Genomic DNA, 26,903 nt, shown 5'->3' with positions numbered 1-26,903 from the left:
TCGTCAATCACCATTAATTATCCATTTATCAATCCATTCGGTTCCATGACTGAATTATACAGTCTTTTTTTCTTTTGCTCTATAAAGCAATACGTAAACAGGGTGTTTATTGCTATTATGTGAAGTGGGTAGTGTTCAGCCTTTCTCTTTCTAATAAATCCTTTAGGATCATTTGAATGACTGAATATTTTAGAAAACCTGATGATGGGGAAATATATTGTCATAAACTGTATACAGGCTTAAGGATAAAAGCATTAAACATACCAGAAATTAATTAGCACAGACTTCCATCTTGTGAGTCAAGTCTGATGGAATTAAATCCTCAAGTAGAGGACTTCCTATCACATTTCAGTCTACCATCCAAACAAGCGTAATTTGGTATTTCTGTAATTTCTTTGTTCTTTATCAGAAATATGTCACAATTTTTTTTTTATTATTTTATTTTAATCCACAAAAACCTGTGAGTTCTATAAGCTTACCTTTTAGCACCACATAATGATTTTCAAAATCAGAGAAATAACTGCAGGTTTTGGAGGAAAAGCATGCCTTTTATGCAACTAATATAGGTGTCATTTCTTCACAATCCTGGTAACGTATGTAGTATTACCAGAGAGGAAACAATCAAAACAAATGTTTCTGAAATTCACTTCTCCACTAATTCTTTAAATTTTCATTTCTGTGTCTTGTGGGTGGTTGCTCCCAGCCCCAGTGTGACAAGGCACATGATACTTATGCCGTCCCAGGGATTTTATTTTTCTCTATATATTATTTGTGGTTGGAAGGAAAATGCTCTCTGTTGCAGACGAGTCAAGACATCAACATAAAGCAAGAAGATATTACAATTGCTGATTTCCTTCAGCCAAACAAAAGTACTTTTCTCAGTTAAATTAAGTTTATTCTTTTGAAAAGCTATGGCCATGGTTCCTTACGAGGGTGAACTTAGCACCTCTTGCTGCCTGAATAAAATGCAGCCAGGCATGGAAGAATTCAAATGTTTTGGATTGATGACTGCATCAATTTGTTTTTAGTCTAAAGTTAGACTTTCTGTCCCTAAAGCTTTTAAAGCTAGTATTTTCTTCTTTTCTCCACTGAAAGGTTAACATCTATGAGATTTTGTGCAGTCAAAACAATAATTTGGATGTTACAAAGATCACAAAAAATTGTACAAAACTAGACAAAGGATCTGATATACCACTGAGCCACTAAAAGCCTCAGATAATTCTTGATATAGGTATATTCAGATAGAAGTGCAAAAATAAATGTCTCCCTAGTTCATGCAGTGTCATAATATTTAGCTATTTCTTATCATTCCTTCTTTTTAATTAATTATTAATATAGACATGCACATGTCTCACTGAAACAGTTGCACAGAGAAAGGAATATTCTCCAGATAAAAATCTACAGCCATATTCAAATTTTACCACAGAACCGTAGAATCACAGAATGGTTTGGGTTGGAAGGGACCTTTAAAGACCATCTAGTCCAACTCCTCACCTTTCACTAGACCAGGTTGCTCAATGTCCCATCCAGCCTGACCTTGAGCACTTCTAATGAGTGGGCATCCACAACTTCTGTGCACACCCTTTCTCCAACCATTTCTTTAAACTCCCTAAATTTGCAATACCATTACCTTTATTTAACTCTTCAATTGTGTTTTCATCCCTTATTTGTTCTGAAACACATAAGCCTCAGAATGAATCCTGAGAACTTTTAGCTGAGAACTTATCAGACCAACTCATCAACCAAAGACTCATCAACTCATCAACCAAAGTTTTGTTTAACACAAAAACATTCTTCAGCTGCTGCACACAACTGCAGCAGCTTTGTTCCAGAGATACAGCAGAATGCTGATTTGGCAGTTATGAGAAGTACAAATTGCTAGTTTGTGTGTTAGAAGCTCTTTCACGCTACCAGCACTTATGAAAATATGGATCAAAGGATGTGTTATTTTGCAGTAAGCAGAAAAATAATGAGTGGTAAAAAGCCAAACAAAAAAAAAAAAGAAAATTAAATTTGCCCTCTAACATTCTGTCACAATATGGGTAAACTCTGCAGCTAGAACCTGATGGTTCTACTTCAAGATGCATACAACAATCAGATTTGCTTTTTCTTCATTTCCCAGGAGCAGCCATCAAATTTGAATTAATACAGGAGAGAATTTGGAGCTTGTAACGTACTAGAAATAAAAGAAAAAAGAACATAAGCATGACTGGATGCTTCCTCTATCTGTTGTCATTCTTTTAATGGTAAATGAATCTATCTGAAGACTCCCTCAGTCATTCTCTCACATGGATTCAGATAGACATGGGAAGTCAGCACTGAACATCTGTGTTTTATTTCCCCATGGGTGATTAGGAATAAGAACGCTGTAGTTATTTAGGTGCAACAGAATTCCAGTCTATGTGCATGCAATCCAAAGGAGTTAATAAAGAAAATAAAAGCTGCCCTAAACATTGACAAGCACAATATTCCCTTACATTGTTTTGCCTTCCCTGCATCTCCATTAAAAATTATATCTCAAATATATAGCTTGTGTTTGGTAATAGAAAATGAAAATTAGAATTGTCTTTTATTAGTTGCACCCAGAGACAGAAATACAGCTAGCCAAATGAATTTGGGGAAAAATCCCACACCCTTAGGATTAAAAAAATAATAATCGATTTTAACTACATCTAGATAAAAAAGGATAACTTTACTTGTTCAGTGTCTTTCTGCTTACCTAACTTGAAGGAAAAGCATCTAATTTATACGCCAACACGTTACAAAAAAGAGGAAACAGAGGTCAAATCCTGCAAACTGCTACTCATTAGAATAATAATCTCAACTATACAAGCTAAAGTCCAGAGAACATTCTTGTGACAGCATCTTTTACAGCTAGAAAAATATATTCCTTTTTTTATAAAAGCTTGTTACTTTTTCTCCCTCCAGTATTCTAAAGGCAACAGAATTTCAAGGAATAGATTCTAAAAGGACATTTACGATCTTATATCGTAAAAAAGCAACCATTTGAAGAGTCTAGTAATCACAAATTATAACAATCAAAATATGTCTTAAAGAGTAGTTTTACTTATTAAAACTTCACACCAAGATTTTACTTTTCATCTTTAAGATATACTACTATTACTGAGTAGAATATAAGGGAGTATGTTCCTGTCTAATACATTTTGTCATAAATAATGACACCTGAACATCATATCCTGAATATAATATTCAAATATTAAAAATAACAGCTCCAGTTGACTGTTAAATTTTAGGGGATTTGTGCTCATTTTTTGGATGGAATTAACTTCAAGAATAACTTACACTTTTTAATTAATATGCATTTTATTATTTTGATTCTAAATATTCTACAATTCTTGGGCTAAGTCAATCATAAAATTAATAGTGCTATGCTTAGATTTAGCAAGTACAGTGAAAGCAAACAAGAATTAAGCCACGTGCACAAAATCAATCAAATTGTAAAGAAGGGAGTGTAGCTTGTGGAATCTGCTATGTCACATTTCTAATTATTCCAACACATATCTTTGGGAAAATTCTCCAACTCCAGATATGGTAATTTACATGCTTTTTGCACAAAGTAAACAATGCAAGAAACAGAAATGCCCTTTGAATTTGTAAAATACATTGTAGAATTATGAAAGAAAAAATATATTTTAGATCTGAAAATTATTATGACATGCTCAGAAAGGCTGGAAAATGTTGATTTTAACCTTAATATGCTAAGGAAGATATGGAAACAACTTCAACAGGTACTACTCAAGAGAAGTAGGAAACAAGTCATCATTTGCCTAAATACCATGGTAAGACATAAATTACCAATAAAACAGGTTTATATGACAGCAGATTTTTATACAGTATTGCTATTACAAAAGCAGTGGAATTCTAGAAGATGTGATTTTTTATTCTTGTTTGGATTAATTTTTTTTCTGTTGTGTTCTCAAAGGGTATGTTCTGAATATAACTTGATACTCAGACAGTAAGATATTTATGATTTACTATTAAGTATGTAGAATTATTATTTCTCTGTCACAGCATCTAGAATTTCATAGAATCATAGAGTCATTTAAGTTGGAAAAGACTTTTAAGATCATAAATTCCAACCTTTAAACAGAGAACTGCCAAGTCCACCACTACTCCATGTTGTTAAGCGTCACATGTACGTGTTTTTCAAACACTTCCAGGGATGGAGATTCCACCACCTCCCTCGGCAGGCTGTTCCAATGTTTCACCACCCTTTCATTGAAGACTTTTTTCCTAATATCCAATCTAAACCTCCCCTGGTATAACTTAAAGCCATTTCCTCTTCTCCTGTCACTTGTTATCTGGGAGAAGAGACCTACCCCCACCTGCCTACAGCCTCCTGTCAGGTAGTTGTAGAGAGCAGTAAGATCCCCCCCGAGTCTCCTCTTCTTCAGGCGAAGCAACCTCAGTTCCCTCACCCACTCCTTATAAATCTTTTGCTTCAGATACTTCAACAGCTTCATTGCCCTTCTTTGGACACACTCCACCACCTCTACCTCTCTCCTGAAGTGAGGGGCCCAAAACTGAACACAGTATTTGAGGTGCATCCTGACCAGTGCCGAGTACAGAGGGCAATGATTTACTATTAAGTATGTAGAATTATTATTTCTCTGTCACAGCATCTAGAATTTCATAGAATCATAGAGTCATTTAAGTTGGAAAAGACTTTTAAGATCCCTTGTCCTGCTGGCCACACTGTTTTGGATAGAAGCCAGGGTGCTATTGACCTTCTTGGACACCTGGGCAAACTGCAAGCTCATATTCAGCTGGCTGTCAGCCAACACCCCCAGTTCCTTTTCTGCTGGGCAGCTTTCCAGCCACTCTTCCCCAAACCTGTGGCATTGCATGGGATGGTTGTGACCCAAGTGCAGGACCCAGCACGTCTCCTTGTTGAACCTCATACAATTGGCCTTGACCAGGTCCAGCTGTCCACATCCCTCTGCAGAGCCTGCCTGCCCTCAGGCCGATCAACACTGCCCCCAGCTTGGGTTATCTGCAAACTTACTGAGGGTACACTCAATCCCCTCATCCAGATAGTCGATAAAGATATTAAACTGAACTGGTCCCAGTACTGAGCCCTAGGGACCAGCCACCAGCTTGATGTAACTCCATGCAGAACCACTTGTGGTTTGGCCATCCAACCAGTTTTTTTATCCACCATATAGTACACCCATCCAAGCTATGAGCAGTCACTTTCTCCAGGAGAGCGCTGTGGGAGACAGTGTCAAAGGCTTTACTAAGTTAACAGGTAGACAACATCCACAGTCTTTCCTTCCCTCATCTACTAGATGGCTCACTTTGACATAGAAGAAGATCGGGTTTTTCAAGCAGGATCTGCCTTTCATAAACTCATGCTGGCTGAGCCTGATCCCCTGGTTACCCTGCACGTGCCATGTGATGGCACTCAGAATGACCTGCTCCATAACCTTCCCCAGCACCGAGGTCAGGCTGACAGGCTTGTAGTTCCCCAGATCCTTCTTCCAGCCCTTCTTGTAGATGGGAATCACATTGGCTAACCTCCAGTCAACGGGGACGCCCCCAGTTAGCCAGGACTGTTGATAAATGATGGTGAGTGTCTTGGTGAGCTCTTCTCACCAAGAATAGTGGATCCCATCCAGCCCCATAGACCTGTGTGTGTCTCAGTGGAGCAGCAGGTCACTAGCCACTTTGTCCTGGACTATGGGGACTTCATTCTGTCCCTTGTCCCTGTCTTCCAGGTCAGGGGGGTGAGTTCCCTGCTTTCTACTCATCCTTTGTGGCAATATTACCCCCTGCATCCAATAAAGGATGAAGAATTCCAGTCAGAACTCCCTGTTCAGCCAGGCTGGTCTTCCCTGCTGGCTCATCTTTCGGCACATGGGGAGGACCCGCTCCTGTGCCTTGAAGATTCCCTTCTCAAAGTATGTTCAGCTTTTCTGGACACCTTTGCCCTTCAGGACTGCTTCCCAAGGCACAATGTCGACCAGGCTCTTAAGCATGGCCAAAGTCTAAATTAATTCCTTATTTCTCTGAGAATCAAAACCGTTATCATTTCATGATCTCTATGCCTAAGACATCTTCTGACCATCACATCACCCACCACTCCTTTTCGTAAACAGCGTCCAGCGGGCCATTTCCCCTAGCTGGCTCACTGACCAGCTGTGTCAGGAAGTTATCTCCACACACTCCAGGAACCTCGTGGACTGTTTCCCCTCCACTGTGTTGTATTTCCAGGAGACATCTGGTAAGCTGAAGTCCCCCATAAGAACAAATGCTACCGATCTTGAGACTTCTCCCAGCTGCTTATAGAATACTTTGTCTGCCTCTTCATCCTGGTTTGGTGGTCTATAACAGATTCCCAGGATATGCGCTTTGTTGGCCTTCCCACGGATTCTTACCCATAAACATTCAACCCTATCATCACCATCATCAAGCTCTAGACAATCAAAACTTTCCCTAACATACAGGGCTACCCAGCATCTCTCCCTCCTTGCCGATCCCTTCTGAAGAGTTTGCACCCACCCATTGCAGCACTCCAGTTATGTGAGTTATCCTGCTATGTTTCTGTGATGGTGACTACGTCAGTCTTACTGCTGCACAGTGGCTTTCAGATCCTCTTGTTTTTTGCCCTGGCTTTGGGCATGGCATAAATGTACTTCAGCTGTGTTATCAATCTCAGCTTCAACACTGGCATGCTGCCTCCAGGCTCATCTCTAAGCAAGCCTGGTTTTATTCCCTTCCCCCTTCAAATCTAATTTAAGTCTGATTTAAGCCATGGACCAAGAAATCTATTTCATGTTACATACCTTAGTGTTTCTATGTTATCCATCTAATTAAAAAAAAATGTTCTAAATATTTATTTGAAAAAACCCCAAAAGCTTAGAACTCCACAGGCTCAAAAATTCAAAAAGAGAAAACCTCAAAAGTTTTGCATGTCAGTATTTACATTTCCTGTCCTTTCATTTCCTTTTACTTCCCTATTCAGAAATGATTCCCTGGAGCCAATCACCAGGAAAAAAAGCCTGAGCCCTGTAATCCCAGGTAGAGCATGCTGAGATTCTGAGACTATCTTTTGTATGTTTAATTCGGTTGCTGCTACAAGCTGTAGGAGAAATCAGTAATTTGCAGGAAGAAAATCTTTAATAGTCAATACAAAAAAAAAGATCTGGCAGAATGGGTCTCAAAAGTGGTCAATAATGTCACTGGGATGGCAAAAAGCATAAAACTGGTACAAAAATTACACTGTGTCAAATTTCACATCCCTGGGAAATGACAGTTAAAAAAAAGTGCATCTCTTGATGGTTATTGGTTAAACTTGGAAACAATGGGATGTTTTCACTATCCATGTTTCCTTGAATGCAATGAACAAGTTTATTGAAATCTATACAAATGAAACAAATGAAATTTAAGACAGAACATTTGGTAAAGGAAATTTCAGCCCTGTTGATTCAAATAAACCCATTTTAAACATTTGAGTTTTCACATATGATCACCACACCGGAAAACTTTGGCTTAGTATGAGCAATATAACTTCATTTTGTAAAACCAGATTAAGTTGAATATATGCAAATTTGTGCATTCATTTAATGTACACATGGAACCTCCGTGGCATGGAAGGATAATTAGCTAAACTCTGAAGGCATGTTACTCCTACATTTGATCATGTAAGGAAATCCATTGTAATTACAACCAATTCAATATGGGGAACTAAAAGATTGTGAACTCCAACAATATGAATGTCATCAATAGTAGACAGAAATACCATATATGGTAACAAATGTTCGTGCTTATAACAAAATTTGTCCTATTTTGAAAGTATATCGTTAAGACAAATTTATTTTTTCAGTCTATGAACCATGATTTTCCATATGATCAACTGGAGTTTCATCTTTGACAGAACCGTAATATTTAAATTGTTTGTTAAATACTGTAGTACAGTGATGAAGATAGACTGATGTACTGCTATATGTCCTAATACTTAAAAGAGGTTGTAATAAGATAATGGAAACATTGGAATTGCTGACTTTATGAGATAAAGAGACATGTCTTTGTCTCTATCTGATTTTTCCACTCCCTAAAGCTTAAAATGAAGAGAACAACATTCCTATTAGCTGGTTTCAGCAAATTTACTGCCTGTAAAACCATTACAATTTACCAAATGTTAGAAGTTATTAGTTTTTGCAGAAAAAAACTCATATTTTGTTATTTTACATCCTTTTGATAGAAAAACTCAGTGCTAGAGTTATTTATGACAATTCATAAAATCAATTTTTAATTTGTATTTGATATTTCTCCTATTGGATAATTAGTATCAGGTTTAAGTCTTACTATATGTATTTACTTTGGAGAAAAATGTTCAAAGCAGTTACTACTGAAGGATTCTTGTAAATAAACTTATTTTCCTTTTAAGGATTAATTGTAATTGATTATTTCTGAATGGGAATGAAAAAGAGCACAAACTCAGTTTTAAAACAGAGCTATTCATGGCATTTCTGTAATTTGATTCATGCAAATCTGTCAGGGATAAAAATCAACCACAATTTAATGTCAAACCTTTCCCAACCAGATGCTGAACAATTTATGCACTACTTTTCTATTTTTACTGCAAGATAATGACAATGATAAATGTTTTTGCTTGGAAATAAATATTCAATAAGCAGGCTCAGATCAAAACTATACCCTTCCAAAAGGCCACGAATGTGCAAGATCCATTTGCCTCTTCTAAAAATGTATTTGGGAGGAAGATGGAACTGTGCCCACAAATGCATCTCATAACAATTTAATAGTTCAGTTAAATTAAACTCAGTATGTACTTGTAACCCCAGTAATCAATATTATTAAAGTTGATGTCAACTCCGATAATACCAAATATACAAAGTGAATAACAGATAAGTTATGGATATAAATCAGATATAGATAGCCCAAACGGAAAGCATTAAGAAGAACTTAAATCAACTGCCAGTAAACTGCTTGAGGTAGGTCACTGTTTTTACATGCAGTCTAGTAATGAACATAAGTTCACAGACAAGGAACAAATGGTAACTCATTAGCCATGATTTACATGGTTTATGATTTTTTTTTTTTATTTTTTTTTTTGTGCAGAAAGAGTCATTCTATCAAAAGGGATTTTTTCAAATGAAGAATGACAGTAACATTGGCATGTTGTGTGTTCAGTACTCAGGACCACCTTAATCTACCGGGACTACATCAGAAGTGGTAAAAGGAATGGCCCACTGTTATTTCACAGAGTCCTATTATCAGTTATATGCTTCCTTTGCTCCAATATGTCACTGTTATGCTTCACTACACATACTATACTGCCTTGCTAGCAAACTGAAAACACCCTAATTTTCAAGAGCTAATAAGAGAGAGAGAGAGAGAGAGAGAGAGAGAGAGAGAGAGAGAGAGAGAGTGTGTGTGTGCGTGCGTGCATGCGTGCGTGTGTGTGTGTGTGTGTGTGTGTGTGTGTGTACAGATGCCTACAAGATCTATGCATATATAGGAATTATAAATAGATGTGATTTTATGGAAGTTAATAACAGTAGATGGATTTTTTTACATTTCTTCTGTTATGGAAAGAGGTAAATGAGCTCCTACAGAGGACAATTCAGAGCACCTAGCCAGCGCCCCTCCCCTGAATCTCCCTCTAAGCTTTTTTCTTATAGCTGACTGTGGGCAAATTCCAGCCACTTTGAGCTAACATTTACGTTTGTTAAAACCTTTCCTTCTCCAAAATAATCACAGAAAAATGGAAATGTGGCCTTCTCTTCATGATGAATGACAGTTTGAAATTGCTGTAATTATATACGGCACTTAAACATCATTTTTTTACAAGGCTTTCCTCACACAAACATTATTCTGCAAAAGCTGATAATTCATTCACCTACTTAGGTTTACAACTTTAATCTTATTCTCTTCTTATGAAAATCATGTGTTGGAAAAATGTCACCAATTACAAAAAATTCACAGTTGTAAGCAATGAAGAAGCCATACAATAATATTAAAAGTTATATCAACAATACTGAATTAGCTTTAACTACATTATCTACCTATTGGACAATATTTTTTTAATCTAGTTAAAGTGTAATAATTACACAGAGTACAGCCTCAATCAGACTTCAAGATTTTTGGTCTAGCGTGGAATGAAACAGCTAGATTGTATTTGGTTTTGTTGCTGTTTTAAAAAAACATAAAAAAATCGACCACTAAAATAAATCTGCCAAGATCGGGTATGGATAGGGTGGCTCACTAATTACCTCAAATTACAAACACAAAAACAAAACTAAAAAACTTTAACCACAAATCCTCAATTTTAAATATATAACTGCTTCTTTTTCATCCTTTCTGTTTCATTCAAGGATACATTTTGCAGATACCCTAATGCTTTTGTCTTGCACATACAGGTGAAACAGCCAAAAAAAAAAAAAAAAAAAAAAAAAAAAGGAAAAAGAACTCTCCAGTATTCTTACATTTTGCACCTATGTGCCTTCATATATAAACATCCATAAACGTACACATCACTGAGGGGCTGAGCACATATATATGGCTCTAGGATTGAGAGCAGGCTGCCAATATACAGAAGTCCCAAAAGTTTGGAATGCAATTGTAAGAAAAGCTTTGTAACTTACTTTGAGACACTCTTCTTGTTTGAAGAGATCTTCACAATCTTTAGCACGCAGAACAGGAGAATTAAGGCGCTCTTCTACTTCAAGCAAGGCTTGCAGAAGGTGAAGGATCTCTTCCAGGTATGTAGAAGGCACATGAGTGGTTTCCACAGCCGTAGTTTCGGTCACCACAAAAGTTGTATCTTCAGGAACTGTTTGCTAGTATAGATATACAACAGAATGCCTCCTTTAGTTTTTTAACACTACACAAACGTATAACTTAATGCAACTTCCAGTTCACAACCTAGAAACAATTAAAAATAATCTCTAAGGACAAATGCAAGAAATGTTTGAGGTTTCTGATGCAGATCACTCACACTCCACTAGTCTGAAATGACAGGTACTAAAATTAATCCATACAAAATTGTACAAACTTTTCTTCTCTTATTCTTTAAGGAAATGAAGATAGGAAATGCAAAACTACACTGAGATTATGGTGTTACTGAGATTTTAGTGGTATCCCTGTCATCTTAAATTGCCACACCTCTTTAAGAATCTGTCCTTTATAGAAATTCCATGCATGCCAGTCCTAAAAAACTAAATCACATTAAGGTGTCAAGTAAAACAATGACTTGTGTAATAAGTCATAATTTCTTAACATCTAGGTCAACTCAGCACCTGTAACACTATTCTAAAACCTTTCTCTTCAAACCTGGAAGTACAATTTGGAATTTTGTGATATGAAAGGCCAACCTCTTCAGGAAATTAATATTATATTATATTATATTATATTTATTATATTATATTATATTTATTATATTATATTATATTATATTATATTATATTATATTATATTATATTAATTATATTATATTATATTATATCATATCATATTATATCATATTATATCATATTATTATTATTGTTGTTGTTGTTGATAAATATAAAGTAGGCAGCCTATCCTGAAAGCACATGCATCACAAAATATAAAGAAATCCTGGAATGTTTTGGTTCCAAATAGTAAAGAGTTGATCTATGGTGTTTGGAAAGATAGTGACGTATAAAGTGACAAAACCAGTGCCTGTTTATTTAAAATCTCTACCTTTCTGACTTTGTGTGTTTGTAGATCATAGACAAAAAGTAATACAAAGTGTGCTTTGGAGCAGGGAGGACTATGATTGCTTCTTTTTAATAAACTCCAAGTACATGATCACCTGCATCTCCATTAGAAAAGGCAAAATTGAAAAGACAAATTATTTGTGATTTCATAAAGATAAGTTATTATTTATTTGTTTTGTCACATCACATAGGATTCCTAGTGTGGGACCAAGATCCATTGTGCTTGAATTCTGTCTTCTCAAAAATAGAAACTTTACTTACTGAGGACCTCAATAAAACTTTTACAAGCAATTGTTGGTAAACTTTCTTTCAAAAATCAGATTGTTTAGATGCTTCAGTCCAAATACAGATAATAATGGATTTTGGAGCCATTTTTGTGAGAGATAATGGGTTGATGATTCTGAAGAAAACAGTATCATTAGTTAGCTACACAGTATGTAAAAGAAAAACAATATAAACACTGTCTTCTATGTACTACCTTAGCAATGTGTCTTATTTTATCTATTTGCCCTGTCCACACTTTCATGACGTGTTTCTCTCTTCAGTTACCAGGCAGAGTCATCTGGTTTTCATTAGACTTTTAAAATATGCATATGCACATTCTAGAAGATGTATGCATATCACATATAAAGCCCATAAAGTTTTCTGTAGACTTGTGCTATTCTGCTGCATTTCTTATGTAAATTTAATTGCTTTGCTTACACTTTTCTCACTAAATTACTTTCTTAGTAGATCTGCTAACACTGAAACCTCTCTAATTACCATATCACTGCTATAATTTTTATTATTTAAAATAAATTGCTTGAAAAAATTGTGTTTGCCCCCCATGTTTCATGAATCACATGCTCTGCAAAACTAATTTTACTCCAGTAAACGCAAAGGAAAAGTAGTCCTAGTTGATTAGAAAATGGGAGATTCTCATCAGACCACTGAGGCATGCAGTAATATATTTTCATTCCTAGAGACTACACCATGACCTTTCTACATGTAGCAAAGAACTTTAGACCCACATGAGGAACATTTTAACTATAATTGTATTTTTCTTTTTGACTGAGAAGACAGAATATTTATATTCACAGCAATGAAAAAAGCATGCTAGCTGTGTAAGGTTATTCACTCAAAATGAGGTCACATTAATATGTAAAGTGACACACAAAATATAATAAGTTTCTATAGTTGTATTAAGCTAGTTTTTGTTCCACCCAAATTTAGACTACTGACAGTGTACGTAAAATGTGCACACGTGTACATAAAATAAAATCTGTGCCTTCTTTTTTTAAACAATTTCTGAAATTGTAAGATCAGGAAGGTATCTGATGTGAGAGCACTTAATGGATGTCATGCTTAATCATTACAGTAGTGCCAAAATTGCGTATTTTTCAATCACTGTTACAAAGAACTCATATAAAAGCACTCTGAGGCAAAATTAATTAAAATCTGAAGACAGGACTGAATCTTGTAAGACATAGATGGTTTACTAATCCCTTAAAATATGTGTAATATTTAACTCCCAATAATGTTAATGAGATGTATGCAACCATGTATTCCTACTGCCCTTTACAGAAAACTTTACATTAATATTTCTCATAGCTGGGTGATCACTTGTATAGTTCTACAGGAAACATGACTCAGGAGATTTCCAATTCAAGCAAACCATTAATGTTTATATCCTTAGTTAAACTGTGAAGTAGCACAACCAGATAAATAAATAAATGGATTGATAATTGAAAGTACAGCCCTACAAGAACCTGCCCTCATATTTGGCAACATTATTTAATACCTTATTAAAAAAAAGGGTAAAAATCTTAATTAATTAGTTTCTGAATACTATTTAAGAGTTGGAAATTTGACACAACCTCAGAAATCAAGGATTAAATTTCTTTGACTGTAGTGGGTTTTTCAAAAGGTTGTTCTCAAAGTGTTTTTTTCCTTCTATATTTCCTTCATTGGCAGTAGCATAAGAGAACCCAAGGCGGAAGTTGGATAGGCATATCCATAACTGACAACTTTAATCAGCAAAGAAAGGGAAAACATTTTTGCTTGTCCTTATATTTGCTGGAATTGCCTTACTGTAGAAGATAAAATGGGCAGAGTCCTTCCCTGTGTTCTGGGCAAGCATCTTTACTAAAAATGCATAGCTGAAAGTGATTCATATATTAACACTGTAATGAGAAAAAAAACTTAAAAAAAAAATATTATAGCAGCTAGAAACCAATACTATTACAAATGATTTTAATTCAGCAATGATATATGTCCTTGTTAATGCCAAAATGGTTCATTAGAAGCAAGGTTAGTTAACATTTATGAGAATTAAAAATAAATAAGAAAATGGAAATTAACGTTTTAGAGAATTGTTTAAGAATGGTTTTCAATAAGTTGAATCTGACAAAGCAGCAGAATACATTAGTTACCTAAAAATACTCAAAAGCAAATAATAATTAAAAATAATACATAATACAAATAAACTGTTAGGAATGATGTTGAAATGCCAGTGTAAATGGCCATTTCCCAGTGTTGTTTCTGCAAAATAATTTTTAATTGATTTATTTTGTATTTTTACTTGGTTGTCAATAATATACTGATGTGCAAAGTATTTCTAGTCTCTGAAAAGACAACTTATTTTGGGTAGGGCTTAACATTTCATGCATTGCTTTTCACCAAGCATTATCATCTCTAGAATAGTAAATTGAATTTTCTTCCCCATCTTTACACATTTTTAATTAAGGGATAGGATCTTTCCAGAAACATTACTCTGCCTATATGTGATTTTATTGATAGCTGTCATATAGGTGAAACAGAAAGAGAAGAAATACTCCATGATTGGCCTTTACAGAGAAGGCTGATAAGCAAAAATCAAACCAATAAAAAAAAAACCAAACCCCCCCAAAAACAACAACAAAAAACCCCAAAAAACAACCAAGCACAAAACAACCCCAAACCCCAAACCATTAAAAAAGAACTACACAAATAATGCAGGTCTTGCCCACAAAATCAAATACACACACACACAATGTATCTGTGGTGATTATTTCCTACATCTAGACACTATTACCTGGTGACATCAGAGCTAATTAGCCTTAAAGAATGACGTTCATTTCCTTTTAGTACTGGAAAATTCAACATTAAAGCACATTTCACCCATCTCAGTATATCCATTTCCTTTCCTTTTTCTGCAGAGGGAACAATCCCAACATCACTTCTGCTGTTCAACAGTTTACACCTAGAAAGCCTCCAACCTTTTTGTGTTGGGCCTGTTCCATTTTTGGTCTCTTCTCACTATAAGCCTTCAAACTCATAGTAACCTTAGGGCAATGTGCTTTTGAGTTGATAATTCCACATATACAGAACACATGGTAGGAGTAAAGTGGCAAAAAACACCTATCAGCACTACTGCACCACGACACAGCTCCTAGCAGCATCCTGATGAGAAGTTCAGGAAAAACAAAAAAATATGTGCCTCCTCCTGAAGTGAAATAATGCTTGAGAAAGTATTATTTGCAAGAAGCTGTAAGATATAGGGGAGTTTAAAACGCCAGTCACCTCTAAGGAATAAACATAGGTGTGCTACAGATACACAAAAAAGAGCAGACACCTTCTGGACCAAGGCACTCATGCCTCAAAGAGTCCAATACACTTTGGGGCAGTTTATTGCTTTCTAGAGCAAATTATAAACTACATGATATTTTCTAGGCCATGGCTAGCATCAATATGTCAAATAAAGAATTAAAAATAAAAAAATATGATCAAATGCTGAATAAAACTACTTTCAAGTACATATTTATACATAAAGAAGCCTTTATTGACCTCTTCCTAGGGCAAATATGAGTGGTGATGTCAGCCAACATTCAGAAAAATAAAAACTATGTCTTCAGTATTGTTAGCATATCTTACCTATAAGTGTGCAAATTTGTAGACAGTAGATCAAAATTATACCAATAATATGGAATTTTCATTATGAGATTGCATAGTTTCAGTAAATCACAAACATGTTACTTATCAGTACAAAAAACCCCATATCTTTCAAGTACAGAGACAGCTAAATTCTCACTACAGGATTAAAAATTTATAAAATTATTATGTAAATTCCATGAAGAATAGGCCTTAAAATGCACTTAACAGATTAAAATAAATTTTAAATACTAGTGTGGCTTTTTTAAAAATCATATTTTCAAGTAAGAATGTAAATATTTTCTCATGTATGCGATTTTTCTACTGATGACCACAGTCAACAAAACCCTGCACGTTGGAACACTTAAAACATGTATTTTAATGCTTGTGTTTGACTTCTTCAGTGATGTATATAAAACTTTAAACTTTAAAAATATACATAATTATTTTTCAGCACTGTTCTTGGAAAGGGTGCATTATGTCTTCACAATACTTCATTGACAAGGTATACCTTATTGGTTGAGAAATTCTATATTAAGAGTTTTTATTCTCTGATAAAATGAATCTATTTTATTTATACAGATAATGAAATAAAGCCGATTAAAAAGAAATTATTCTTAATAACAGCAGTAATTAGAAAACATTTCATTAAATTTTACATGCTAGGATTAGCAATACAAAACTGCAGGCTTTGAGTTTGAAAGCCGTCAATCAACAGACACTAACCAGTGTGAACTTACTTCCACTGTCTTATTTTTGACCTTCATAACTGGATTTAAATGCAAAGGATTTCTCCATAAGAAAAGGCCTGTTCCATGTACTTTTAGGCTTAAATTACGGGACATCTGCCAGAAACTCAGATAGTCATGCTACACTCTGATGAGCTCTGTATGGTGGATTGGATAGATGCTTGTGGTTGCTTGTGATAACTGTAGTTGCTCGGCTCTACGACTTGAATGATTATTTATTCCACCTCCAATTTTTCTTTTTTTTTTTTTTCTTCAAGTATTCTATTTTCACATTTAGATGAGAAAAAAAATCAAAATAAAAAAAAACCCACAAAATAAAGATACAGCTGAAAGCTGTAACAATTAATTGTAAACATTAAACCCAGAGAGTAATTTGTTATTATATTGGTTGTATTCATAGTTGTAACTTTGGTTTCTTCTTTCTTTCTCCTCCCCCCCTCCCCCCCCCCCCCGCCCCCGGGGTAAATGTATACTAAAAAGTTTAACAAAGAATTTTGGTGCTGCAGACAATCCTTTGTTTTCTGCACACCTTCATGCCTTCAGAGCCCTCCAAGATGTCAAATACAATTGGTCAAGTGGTAAAAGTCAAGTGGTAAAATGAACAGTTTTGGCAATCCCTTATTCAGTTGCTTAACAGTGCTTTTATTTTATTCTGGCTTAGATAAATGCCTCCATATAAGGACTTTACTCAGGCTGAGATGCTGCTGCATATTGAACTTAGCTGAAGCTGAACTGAAAACTTAGCCATTGCTGCTTCTTAAAGACGTGCTAGTATTCATGCAAATAAAAGACTGACACAACTAGCACAAATCGGAAAATCCTGCAGTTTTGCTGGTAACTTTTAAGCCTGACAACTGTTAAGCAAAGAGAAAAAAAAAAATGTCAACTATGATGAGGCTGGGGCATAAGACTCTCCTATGCTGTACTGTGTGATATAAGCCACCTCTTTCAGAACAAAAAAATAAAAATAATAGAGCACTGTGTATACTATGCTACAGCTGCAATGTTGCTATGTCATAAAGAAAAATAAAATCTAGTAGCATTATGGCATAACTGACTAATTGGAACTACTGGGATTCAGAAACTGTTTCTTGTTTTAAATAGATTATGCATATATGTTACTTAGTTCTGGTAAAGATGGCATATCTCAATCTTAATAATTGCAGTAGTTCCAAACTGACAAGTAAAAGGAAACTGTATGTCTGCCACGTGACTTTCAACAGATATTTGTAACATTATAAAAGGAATTATTGAAAGATTAAAGACTATACTTGATAACCATTTAACCAGTACTGCTCAGGCCATATACAATTGTTAGCACTTATGAGGGGAGGTAAGCCTCTAAACCACCAGTGAGTCAAAACAGATAGCCATTCTAAATATTAGAAATCAGTAAATATAAGCTAATACTTAGGTACTCCTGTTACATTTTAGAATGAAAAAAGTTCAGAACATTTTGCAAAATCTACATCCTAGGCTGGTTTTCAACAGATATTTTAAAATGTTATTTAGAATTTTATAAGGGTTTACCTGGAAAATATTTTTGCAATTGATTTGTATGTGTTACCTTCCAGTAAACAAAATGTATTAGAAAGCTTTTCTTAATATGTTAACTATAGAATACATAAATCCATAGGTTTTTTAACCATTTCTTGTATTCATCTTGTAATATTTTTCGCAGCTGAAAAAAATACATATAAACATTGTAAAGGAAATTTCATACTTAAGAAAGTATCTACACACTTTAGAAGATGAAACTCTTCTACACAGTCCTATATCCTTGTAATCATGATGTCCAACTGTGTCAAGCCTCTATCGTTTCTGTTAAACCAGCATTATGTACTCAAGTTCACAGCAGGAAATACCCAAAAGAATGGAAAGAATTTCAGATTATTTTTTAATCAGAATTTCTAAAGCGTGTTTTTTGGAAGAAGAAAAAGTGTATATAGTGGCAGAACAAGTTTCTACACTACACGTTGGAAGCAGGCTTCCTAGGGACAGGCTATGGTCAATGCCATTTTATTTAATGGCTGATTCATTAAAACCACAGCAGTGCTCTAACCTTAGACAGCACTTACACATGAAGCTTTAGGGCTGCCTTGAATAATAATGTGTGTAACTCTACTGACTGATCACCAAGGAACCAATTAATTTTAAATAAAGCCAAGGTATGTTAGAATACAATCTATTGATACCTAAATTGACTAACCCATTTTGATTGACTGTTGATTTGTGATGCTTACTTTCCAGATATTTATTCAAACTACATATTACCTGTTTGTTGACATAATTTAGAAAATAAATTAAAAATACCAATAAAGTACCAATGAGTGTTGAATGCTAACAGCTTCAAATGACAAGGTCTTAAACCTTAAACATTAACACCTTTCAGAAATGTTAAAAGGCATTACCTAATTATTTTCCATCTTTGTTTCTTAAAATAGCCTTAATCTACATTTATAGGGATGAATACAATACATATCAATAATAATATCATATGTATTTATTATATATATTGATTATATATTGATTATATAATAAATATATATAATCTATGTGTTCATATATAAGGTAATATATAATATATATTATATATTAATAGATAATTATTAATAAACATACTAATAATAAGGTTTTTCACTTAGGCTGTTTTTTTTTAACTCCAAAACATATATTTTTTTTAATAATGTGAATGACATTTTTGTCAATCCAGCAGTTTTGAAAACTCAATAATTATACATACATAGATATTCAGCACTTGCACTGTAGATATATAAATTTACTTCCTTCTGCACCTTTATGAGTATACTCAGATGCATCCATGAAAAAACCCAAACCAACCAAACAAGTAAAACCCCATGAGCGATGCTGACATCCTGAACTGTAGACAGATGAACATCTTCTCTTCCAAAGATACTGTCACATAGGGCCAGATCAATCTGCAGCAGGATTTTTCCCTTATTATTTAATTCAATACTGTAGCCAAGTAATTTTGACACCAAATTCCTCACCATGTAATTTATGATATCAATAAATTATGATATACTATATCAGAGAAAATAAGATGGTAATTTGCCGCCTTATTTCCCAAACAGCTAGGTAATTATAAGGAAGGAAATGCTATACTAGTATAATGCTCAGGTTTGTGTAAAATTTTGAAAGGCGAGACAACTGAGTGCTATGCCACATAGGATTCTTAAACCAAAGGCTGTTGGTGTTGTGTCCATTTCAACTGTACAGAGAACAGTAAGAAAAGCCGGTGGCAAGGCTAAGACTACTTTCTTATAACTACTTCCTAGAATTCAAAACCAGCATCCTAAACCAACTGTAGCCCAAGTTGCATCGAGTTTTCAGTCCTAGGTGATGAGGTAAAGATGTGGAGTTTCACATTACTAGAGAATGTAATTTAGATCATGTCACTAAAGCTTATAACAGATGACGAAAAATGGCCAAAACCCACCTTTTCTGTAAAGTTTTGTCACCTACAAGACAGGATTTCTTAACTTCACTCTATGAAAATACTACAGATTTATAGCTATAGTGAATACAGAATTAATAAGGAAATATAAAATATATATATACATATATTAAAAGAACTCAAAATACTGTAGTAAACAGGCCCACTTTTATAAATGAAGGCTATAGATGGTCTTAACTTAAATTACCACAACACTGTATGCATTCATTTTAGGCACAGAGAATGTAAAGTGCACTTTAAAATGTATTTATAAAACTAGCTCTTTTTCAGCTATATCAAAGACATTATCCATCTTCAGTATACTTCCTGTACCATACCTTTCTTATCTTAAATTAGACATAAAACTAAACTATTTGAAATATGACTAAATTATTTGGAATACTGTCATGTTTCTACTACAGCTGGCAACTGAGTACCATGCAACCACTTGCTCACTCCCCCCGACCCAAGCAGGAGGAGAATCAGCAAAAAAGTAAAACTTGTTGGTCGGGATAAGAACAATTTAATAATTGAAATAAAATATAATAGTAGTAGTAGTAGTAGTAGTAGTAATGAAAAGGAGAAAGAGGGGGAGAGAAAACCCAAAGGGGAAAACCCCAAGTGTTGCACAACACAGTTGCTCACCACCTGCTGACCGATGCCCAGCCAGTACCCAAGCAGGGATCAGCAGGCCCCAGCCAACCCCCCCCAACCAGTTTATATACTAGGCATGATGTTCCATGGTATAGAATATCCCTTTGGCTAGTTCGGGCCAGCTGTCCTGGCTCTACACCCTCCTGGCTTCATGCGCACCTGCTTACTGGCAAAGCATGGTAAACGGAGAAGTCCTTGATTTAGAGTAAGCACTACTTAGCAACAACTAAACCATCAGTATGTTATCAACGTTATTCTCATATTAATCCAAAACACAGTTTTGTACCATCTACTAAGAAGAAAATTTATTCCATCCCAGCCAAAACCAGGACAAATACTTTTTCTAATGGCAATTTCCAGGTTGATGTATGCTAGAAAATTAGTGTAAACATTCACTTGTGATCCTCTTCCCAAAGTTTCTCATTCATTCTCATCCCTTTTGCAGACCACAGCCAAAAATATCCAGTGTAGCTGTGGTGTATAAAGCTATTTGTTTAAAGAGCTGCCACTGTCAACATCAGAAAAGTTAAATTGCATCACAGGATCACCTATGTCCTGTCCTTACGAGACACAAAGTGCACAGGAGACACATATACCAATCCAGCACCATAGAGTTTTTTCTGTTGTCCAGTAGGTATTTTCCTACTTTGCTTTTCTAATGCCTTTTCTCTCTTTCACTCATCCTTTCTCCCACTCATTGCAGGATTAATGAAGGATTAGTTTGCCTCTTCTTCTTGGCAGCAATTATTTATTTAGCCCAAGAAATATTTAAGCAAGGATAGGAGAAGAAAACCATTTCATTTCAGTGCTGCTTGTTGTGAAAACTGTGGAAAACAATGATCGAAAACAGTGGTAGCACAATACCACTGAAGTGTCTATGTTATTAATATGTAGACAGATGATTAGGACGTCAAGTACTGTGTTTAATTGTGGCAGAATTATTTCAATTAGTGTTTGATTTATATTTTAAACAGTAACTTTATATATAAACATATTTTAACAGGTTTTTTTTTTAAGTTTAGATTTCATTACACGAACTAAATAGAGCTCCAGAGGGAGATATTAACGGAAAACTGCAAGATGCCTTTAAAGGACTGAACTTAAACTCTTGAATTTCAGACATAAACTTGATCAGTCCTTAATCTGCTTCCAGAAGTTGGTCACATACTCTGTCACCAGAAGTGATCATCCAGTTAGGAGACAGGTAATTTGAATTTCTACAGAATGTTAAACACAGTAACGTCTTTTATTTGAAAAAGTGAAGCTTATGATTTTTAGTTCATAGTAAGTACTAAGAGTACTGCAGATATATATTGCAGGTAACTATTGAACTGCTCAGACTAAATCACTTACCGTATAGAAATAAATATATGTTTTGTATAGCTATTCTCCTTAATCATTCTTGTACAATGCCTAGTCTAAATGGTATGGAAAAGACAGTCTCTCCTGATGTTTAGAATTTGATAGATTTTACTGTATATACTTGTATATAAATACAGGCCCAAATATTTCTGTAGTAAAATGACCTTAAATTTCAATAGAATGTGTGTCTATGTCACCAATGAAATTATTGAAATTACTGAAATAAACCTATTTTTCACTTGTCCTAATAATATTCTGGCTTACTACATACAGCATGAGTAGTTTAGCTGAGAGAAGGAAAAAAAAACCACAATAGTCACTACATGTGACAGCAGAGAGTGTTGGATACCTTGATAAAATATGGTAATGGGACATATGAAATGAGAATTTATATTGTGGGCTCTGCACCTATGTTCATCTAGAAAAAGTTTTCTCATGATAAAGGCCTTCAGTGCTCCACACAGAGTAATTTCAGACAGCTCAATAAAATCTAAAGTGAGCCATGACATAAACATGTTCATAGACTACTGAAATGAAAGCATGGACAAAAAAACCTCAGACCAAAACAACTTCTATAAAACAGGCATTAAGTAAAGCTAATTTAATTAAATATAATCAATATATCAATATCTGACTTTTAACTTCATTTGAATTAAACTATGTGAATCTAGTTTTTTCTCTGCAACAGATATTTTCATCACTCTGGAACAGTGGCATAAACTGTTGCAGAAAAATAGTAACAGGAAGATTTAGTTTTAGACTGTAGCAAAGGGTATTGAGAACTTTTTTCTGAAAAAACTGTGACTGCCAAGGTTTAATGATTTAGATACTGCAGAGATAATTTAGAAATAAATGTCCCTTGACCTCTCTAATGTTATAATTTTTAGTTAAATGATTTTTTAAAATAAAAAAAAAAACACATGTCATTTAAATATGCAAAAAAAAATGCATCCTGCTCTAGGATTAAACCTTAATGGCTCATTTTTTTTTTTTTTTTAACTGTCTGAAGCTTCCATGAATTTCAGTGGGACATAGTGGTTAAATCATTTTAAAATGTGGTGGTAAGGTATTCCACTCTTTAAAAAGTTGTTCAGATTTCACAGCTGAAGTTACTACCAACTGATTTCAAATGAATAGCTTTCGCAGAAATTAAGGAGGAAGCTAACCTTTTCTTACACAGGAACTGGAAATTGGCCTGACTGAAAAATTTAATTTTCTGCCCACTGTTTATTTTGCCACATATGAATAAAGACACTGGGTGGGAGAAGAAACTTGTAAGACAACATAAACTCTAAAAACTTTTTCCTACTCAGTATCATTTTAGGTTTTGTGCAGTTATATTTATGTATTTGTGTACCATGTTTAATCTGTTATTGCAATAAATCCACCTTTTTCCCTATAGAATGTCACACATTACTCTCTGATAATTTTCACATAAAGCTTTGACCACTATGTCAAAATGAACGTCTCATAATTGGCACTGAACAGAACATGCAGCGTTTGAGGTATTAAAAGTATGTCATACCTTATTATCAAAAGTGGTGAGAGAAAATTTCCTTTTATAAATATACACCTATATATTTTTTTCAATTAGTTCCTGGATATTTACTGCTATGTACTTGTGAGACAATCAGAATTTTATGAGAATCTACCAAGGTAGAGAGAATCAACTCATATACTGTTATGGTTCCTATATCATTCCGACAGGTTTTCCCAACAAATATCGGGGAAAAGTAAAATGCAGGACAGCATGATCATTCTAATTTCACACTTTGATATCAGAAATATATTAGCTCCAACAAAGGTAAGAAATGCAAATCTGTCATTGAGCCACATAATTAAAGTTCTTCTTCAATGCAGTCTTGCTATGTTTATTCAATGAATCATAATGAATTGAAAGATACAGAGTACAACTAAATTCTCATGGAGGTATAACAACTTTCAATTGTTAAATAATTCTGTTATTGAATACATCATCAATTAAAAAAATGCAGCAGTTTTCTATTTTTTTTTTTTTATTTAAAAATAAATTCCTTTGTGTATTTTTATTATATAGTTTTATTCAGTTGGTGTGAAACATAGAAAATCTCTTCGAAAGTTCTTTTTGCTGGTATATGCATGTGTTCAAGTGAATAGTTTGAATTTTAATGTTTCTTTTGTATTTGCACAAATATTTGTCTTGCACAAATAATTAATCCTCACAACATCCCTGTGAGGTAGGTACTTAGGCTGTATTAAAAAAAGAAAAAAAAGAACTAAAGAAAAATTCACTTTGTTTCACTGATTCAGCAAAGCCAAAACAGTACTAAGGCAGTTGTACTTTTCACTCTGATTTGTGCCATGAAAATATACTACCTCTCACCAGTTTCAGTACTTTCTGTAAAAAATTCTGAAATATTTCACATGTATATCACCTTGGTCATTGCCAACAGAGGAAGACATTTTTCATGAGAAATGAGGATGATACAGTAATTATCCTGTACACATATAAATTTCATTGAATAATGACCTCATTCCCTGGATAAATACTAACAAGCACCCCACTTGCATGAAATACTGGAGAATATTTAAAAACTTAACCATTACAAGGATATAAATATATTACAGAAATATTGTATTTATGTATTTTAAAAATAAAAATACATGTAATGGTTACGTGGCTCTATAAAGTTGATGACTGTATTCCTTAGTCCATTTCAAAAGCACATGCTGATGTATCCACTTTATATATTTTAAAGAAAAATATGCATATATATAGTTTTATTGATTTGTTAGTAAAATTTTATAATGGAAATACTCATCCTCTGTCACGGTAGGTGGTAGGTGATATAAAAAGCACATTGAGAGCAAAATGATTTTAAACAAATTACATGCACATTCTCATTTCTTACTTGCTTATCAAAGGAACAAATATATCCATTATTAAAAAAAAAGAAAGACTCATTTACAAGACAAAGTGAAGCTTGCTGCAGCTCCGTTCCAATATAAATGATTTGCAACTGATTACATCCATCAAGTTTAATATAAACCATAGTAATCTGAAGAGAATAATCAGATGGAACAAGATTTAATAACATACAAACCAAAGTTAACGTTTCTCTGATTGTTTCCATTAACTGCATTGCTATCCCAGTTACTATTTTTTATGTATACATTATGTAATTTAATAGTAGAAAAAAACCATAAACAATACACTCAGTACATTAAATAAGGACTGTATTGACCAAAAGGTTATACATTATTGCTGATTAATGGAACTTTTTTTTTTCTGTTTTAAAGCAGTCGACCACGTATCAATTAGAAATAACACTTCACGTGTTTTAAGTTTTTATTATCCTGTCAGTACATCCCCTCTGCAATCTAGTTGCACTTAGAAATAAATAAATAAAATTATATTTTGTTTAAACAATCTTTTACCACTGGCATTTTTAAGATTACAGAAATGCACACAATGCAACAGCTTCCTTGAGAGCAAATCTTATCTTTCTTTTCATAAAATCAATTGCCCAGAAGACAATAAGCAGAGTAGTAGGAATGGTAAGAAAAAAATGCCATGTAAGAGCAAAAGTATTCTCTGCTAATCTCCTAAATGGGTAACACCCAATATGTATTTTGATCATAAACCTTACATAGTGACAGTTTATTTCCCTTTTATTTATCTAGTTATTGCAGCATGTATAAGCCAGTAAGAATAATTATATTTTATATACTAAACAACTCAAAATCAGAACACACAAAGTTGGTTCACAAAATTATGTTTTCATCCTGTCAAATTTAAAAGTACGCTTTCTTGCAAAAACTCCTTTGACAATTTGAAGCAATCATTTGAAGAATAGGCCATGTGTATAGTGTCATATGAATTTTTTTAGTCTCTTCCTAAAGAGGGTATAACATGTTATGGACAAATAAAAACCCAATTAAAATTAGCATGGGATGGGTAGTTTGGAAAAGACAGGTTTTGTGTTTTACATGTTCACTGAACAAAAGGATGCATGGCAAACTGATGTTTTTAAACTGGAAAATGTTATGGAAAAATAATGAGGCAACAGAAATAAATATGAAATCTTCATAGCTGAGTTTTTTGTTATTGGCTGATTTAACTTAAGGTCATTTGTAATACCAAAGTAAAGAACTATAGTAATATAATATAAAGATTTCCCCACTTGCAGACAATAAGAGTTTTTCTTATTGATATCTGTAGAGTTGACACTGACCCTGAAGCTCTCATTGTTAGTAGGATGCTGTTAGTAGTAGCAGTTGCAAACATATGGGTTTGCCAGTAACAACTCACAATTTGTGCATAGCTGAGTCTTCGAAACTGAGCAAATTTGCTCTCAAAATCTCGCCAGCGCTTGCTGAGCTGTATCAGGGTTGGCTCCACTGCTTTTGCAGCCCCATCCTTAGACAAGCGTTCAGCCTGCCTGTGCACCGCATTCAGATCTTCCTTCTTCTTCTCCAATTCTCCATCAATCTCCTAGTGAGCAAAACCAATACAGGGCCCAGGACAGTTAGCTAACTAGATCAATCAACTTAAAATTAGCAAAATACTTCTGACAGAAATTTCATTTCCATTTTATTGTTACAATTAAATCTTACAACTATTTTATGTCTTATTTTACATTTAAACAAAACAAAAATAACCGAAATTGAAGAACCTTCTTGGAAATTGGCTGTGGAGGTCCTAACAGCTAGTACACACTGAAAATTGTTAGCAAAAGCCAACAGTTTCCACTTTCCGCTTCTTGCTAGTACACTGTGATGGGCAATTGGAGAAATTATTTTCTCAATAAGGGTCAGCATATTCAGGAAAAATAGTGTTCGGACAGCTTACAAATATATTATTTGACTCTGAGATATTACTTAACTCCTATTTTATTGTGGGAAACGCAAGAGAGAATGAAGCAAAGAAAGACGATGCAAAATAAACTAGGAAAATCTTTGACAGTATGTAAATAAATCTATAGAGCTTGACAGTGACATATGAATATGTTCTGATGAAAATGAATGTGCTAACATGAGATAGAGGTCATCCATATATCGGTATGTCATTTGTTCATCTGGAACAAAGAT

The 26,903-nt window shown here is 34.2% G+C and overlaps 1 protein-coding gene across 11 annotated transcripts in view; it reads right to left on the bottom strand.

Annotated features, from left to right (window-relative positions):
- DMD (dystrophin) overlaps positions 1-26,903 on the bottom strand; it is a 1,095,710-nt gene that overhangs the window by 622,561 nt on the left and 446,246 nt on the right. For all 11 annotated transcript variants that reach the window (XM_037376983.1, XM_037376984.1, XM_037376980.1 and 8 more), the window contains 2 exons: positions 26,125-26,307; positions 10,629-10,823 (listed from right to left, as the gene is read on the bottom strand). In XM_037376983.1, the coding sequence (XP_037232880.1) occupies positions 10,629-10,823; positions 26,125-26,307 (378 nt within the window). The remainder of the gene's footprint in view (positions 1-10,628; positions 10,824-26,124; positions 26,308-26,903) is intronic.

Source organism: Falco rusticolus, chromosome 2 (genome assembly GCF_015220075.1).
Source record: "Falco rusticolus isolate bFalRus1 chromosome 2, bFalRus1.pri, whole genome shotgun sequence".
In the NCBI taxonomy this organism is placed as follows: Eukaryota; Metazoa; Chordata; class Aves; order Falconiformes; family Falconidae; genus Falco; species Falco rusticolus.
The sequence above is the reverse complement of the archived record's forward strand: the minus strand, read 5'-3'. Positions and strand labels throughout refer to the sequence as shown.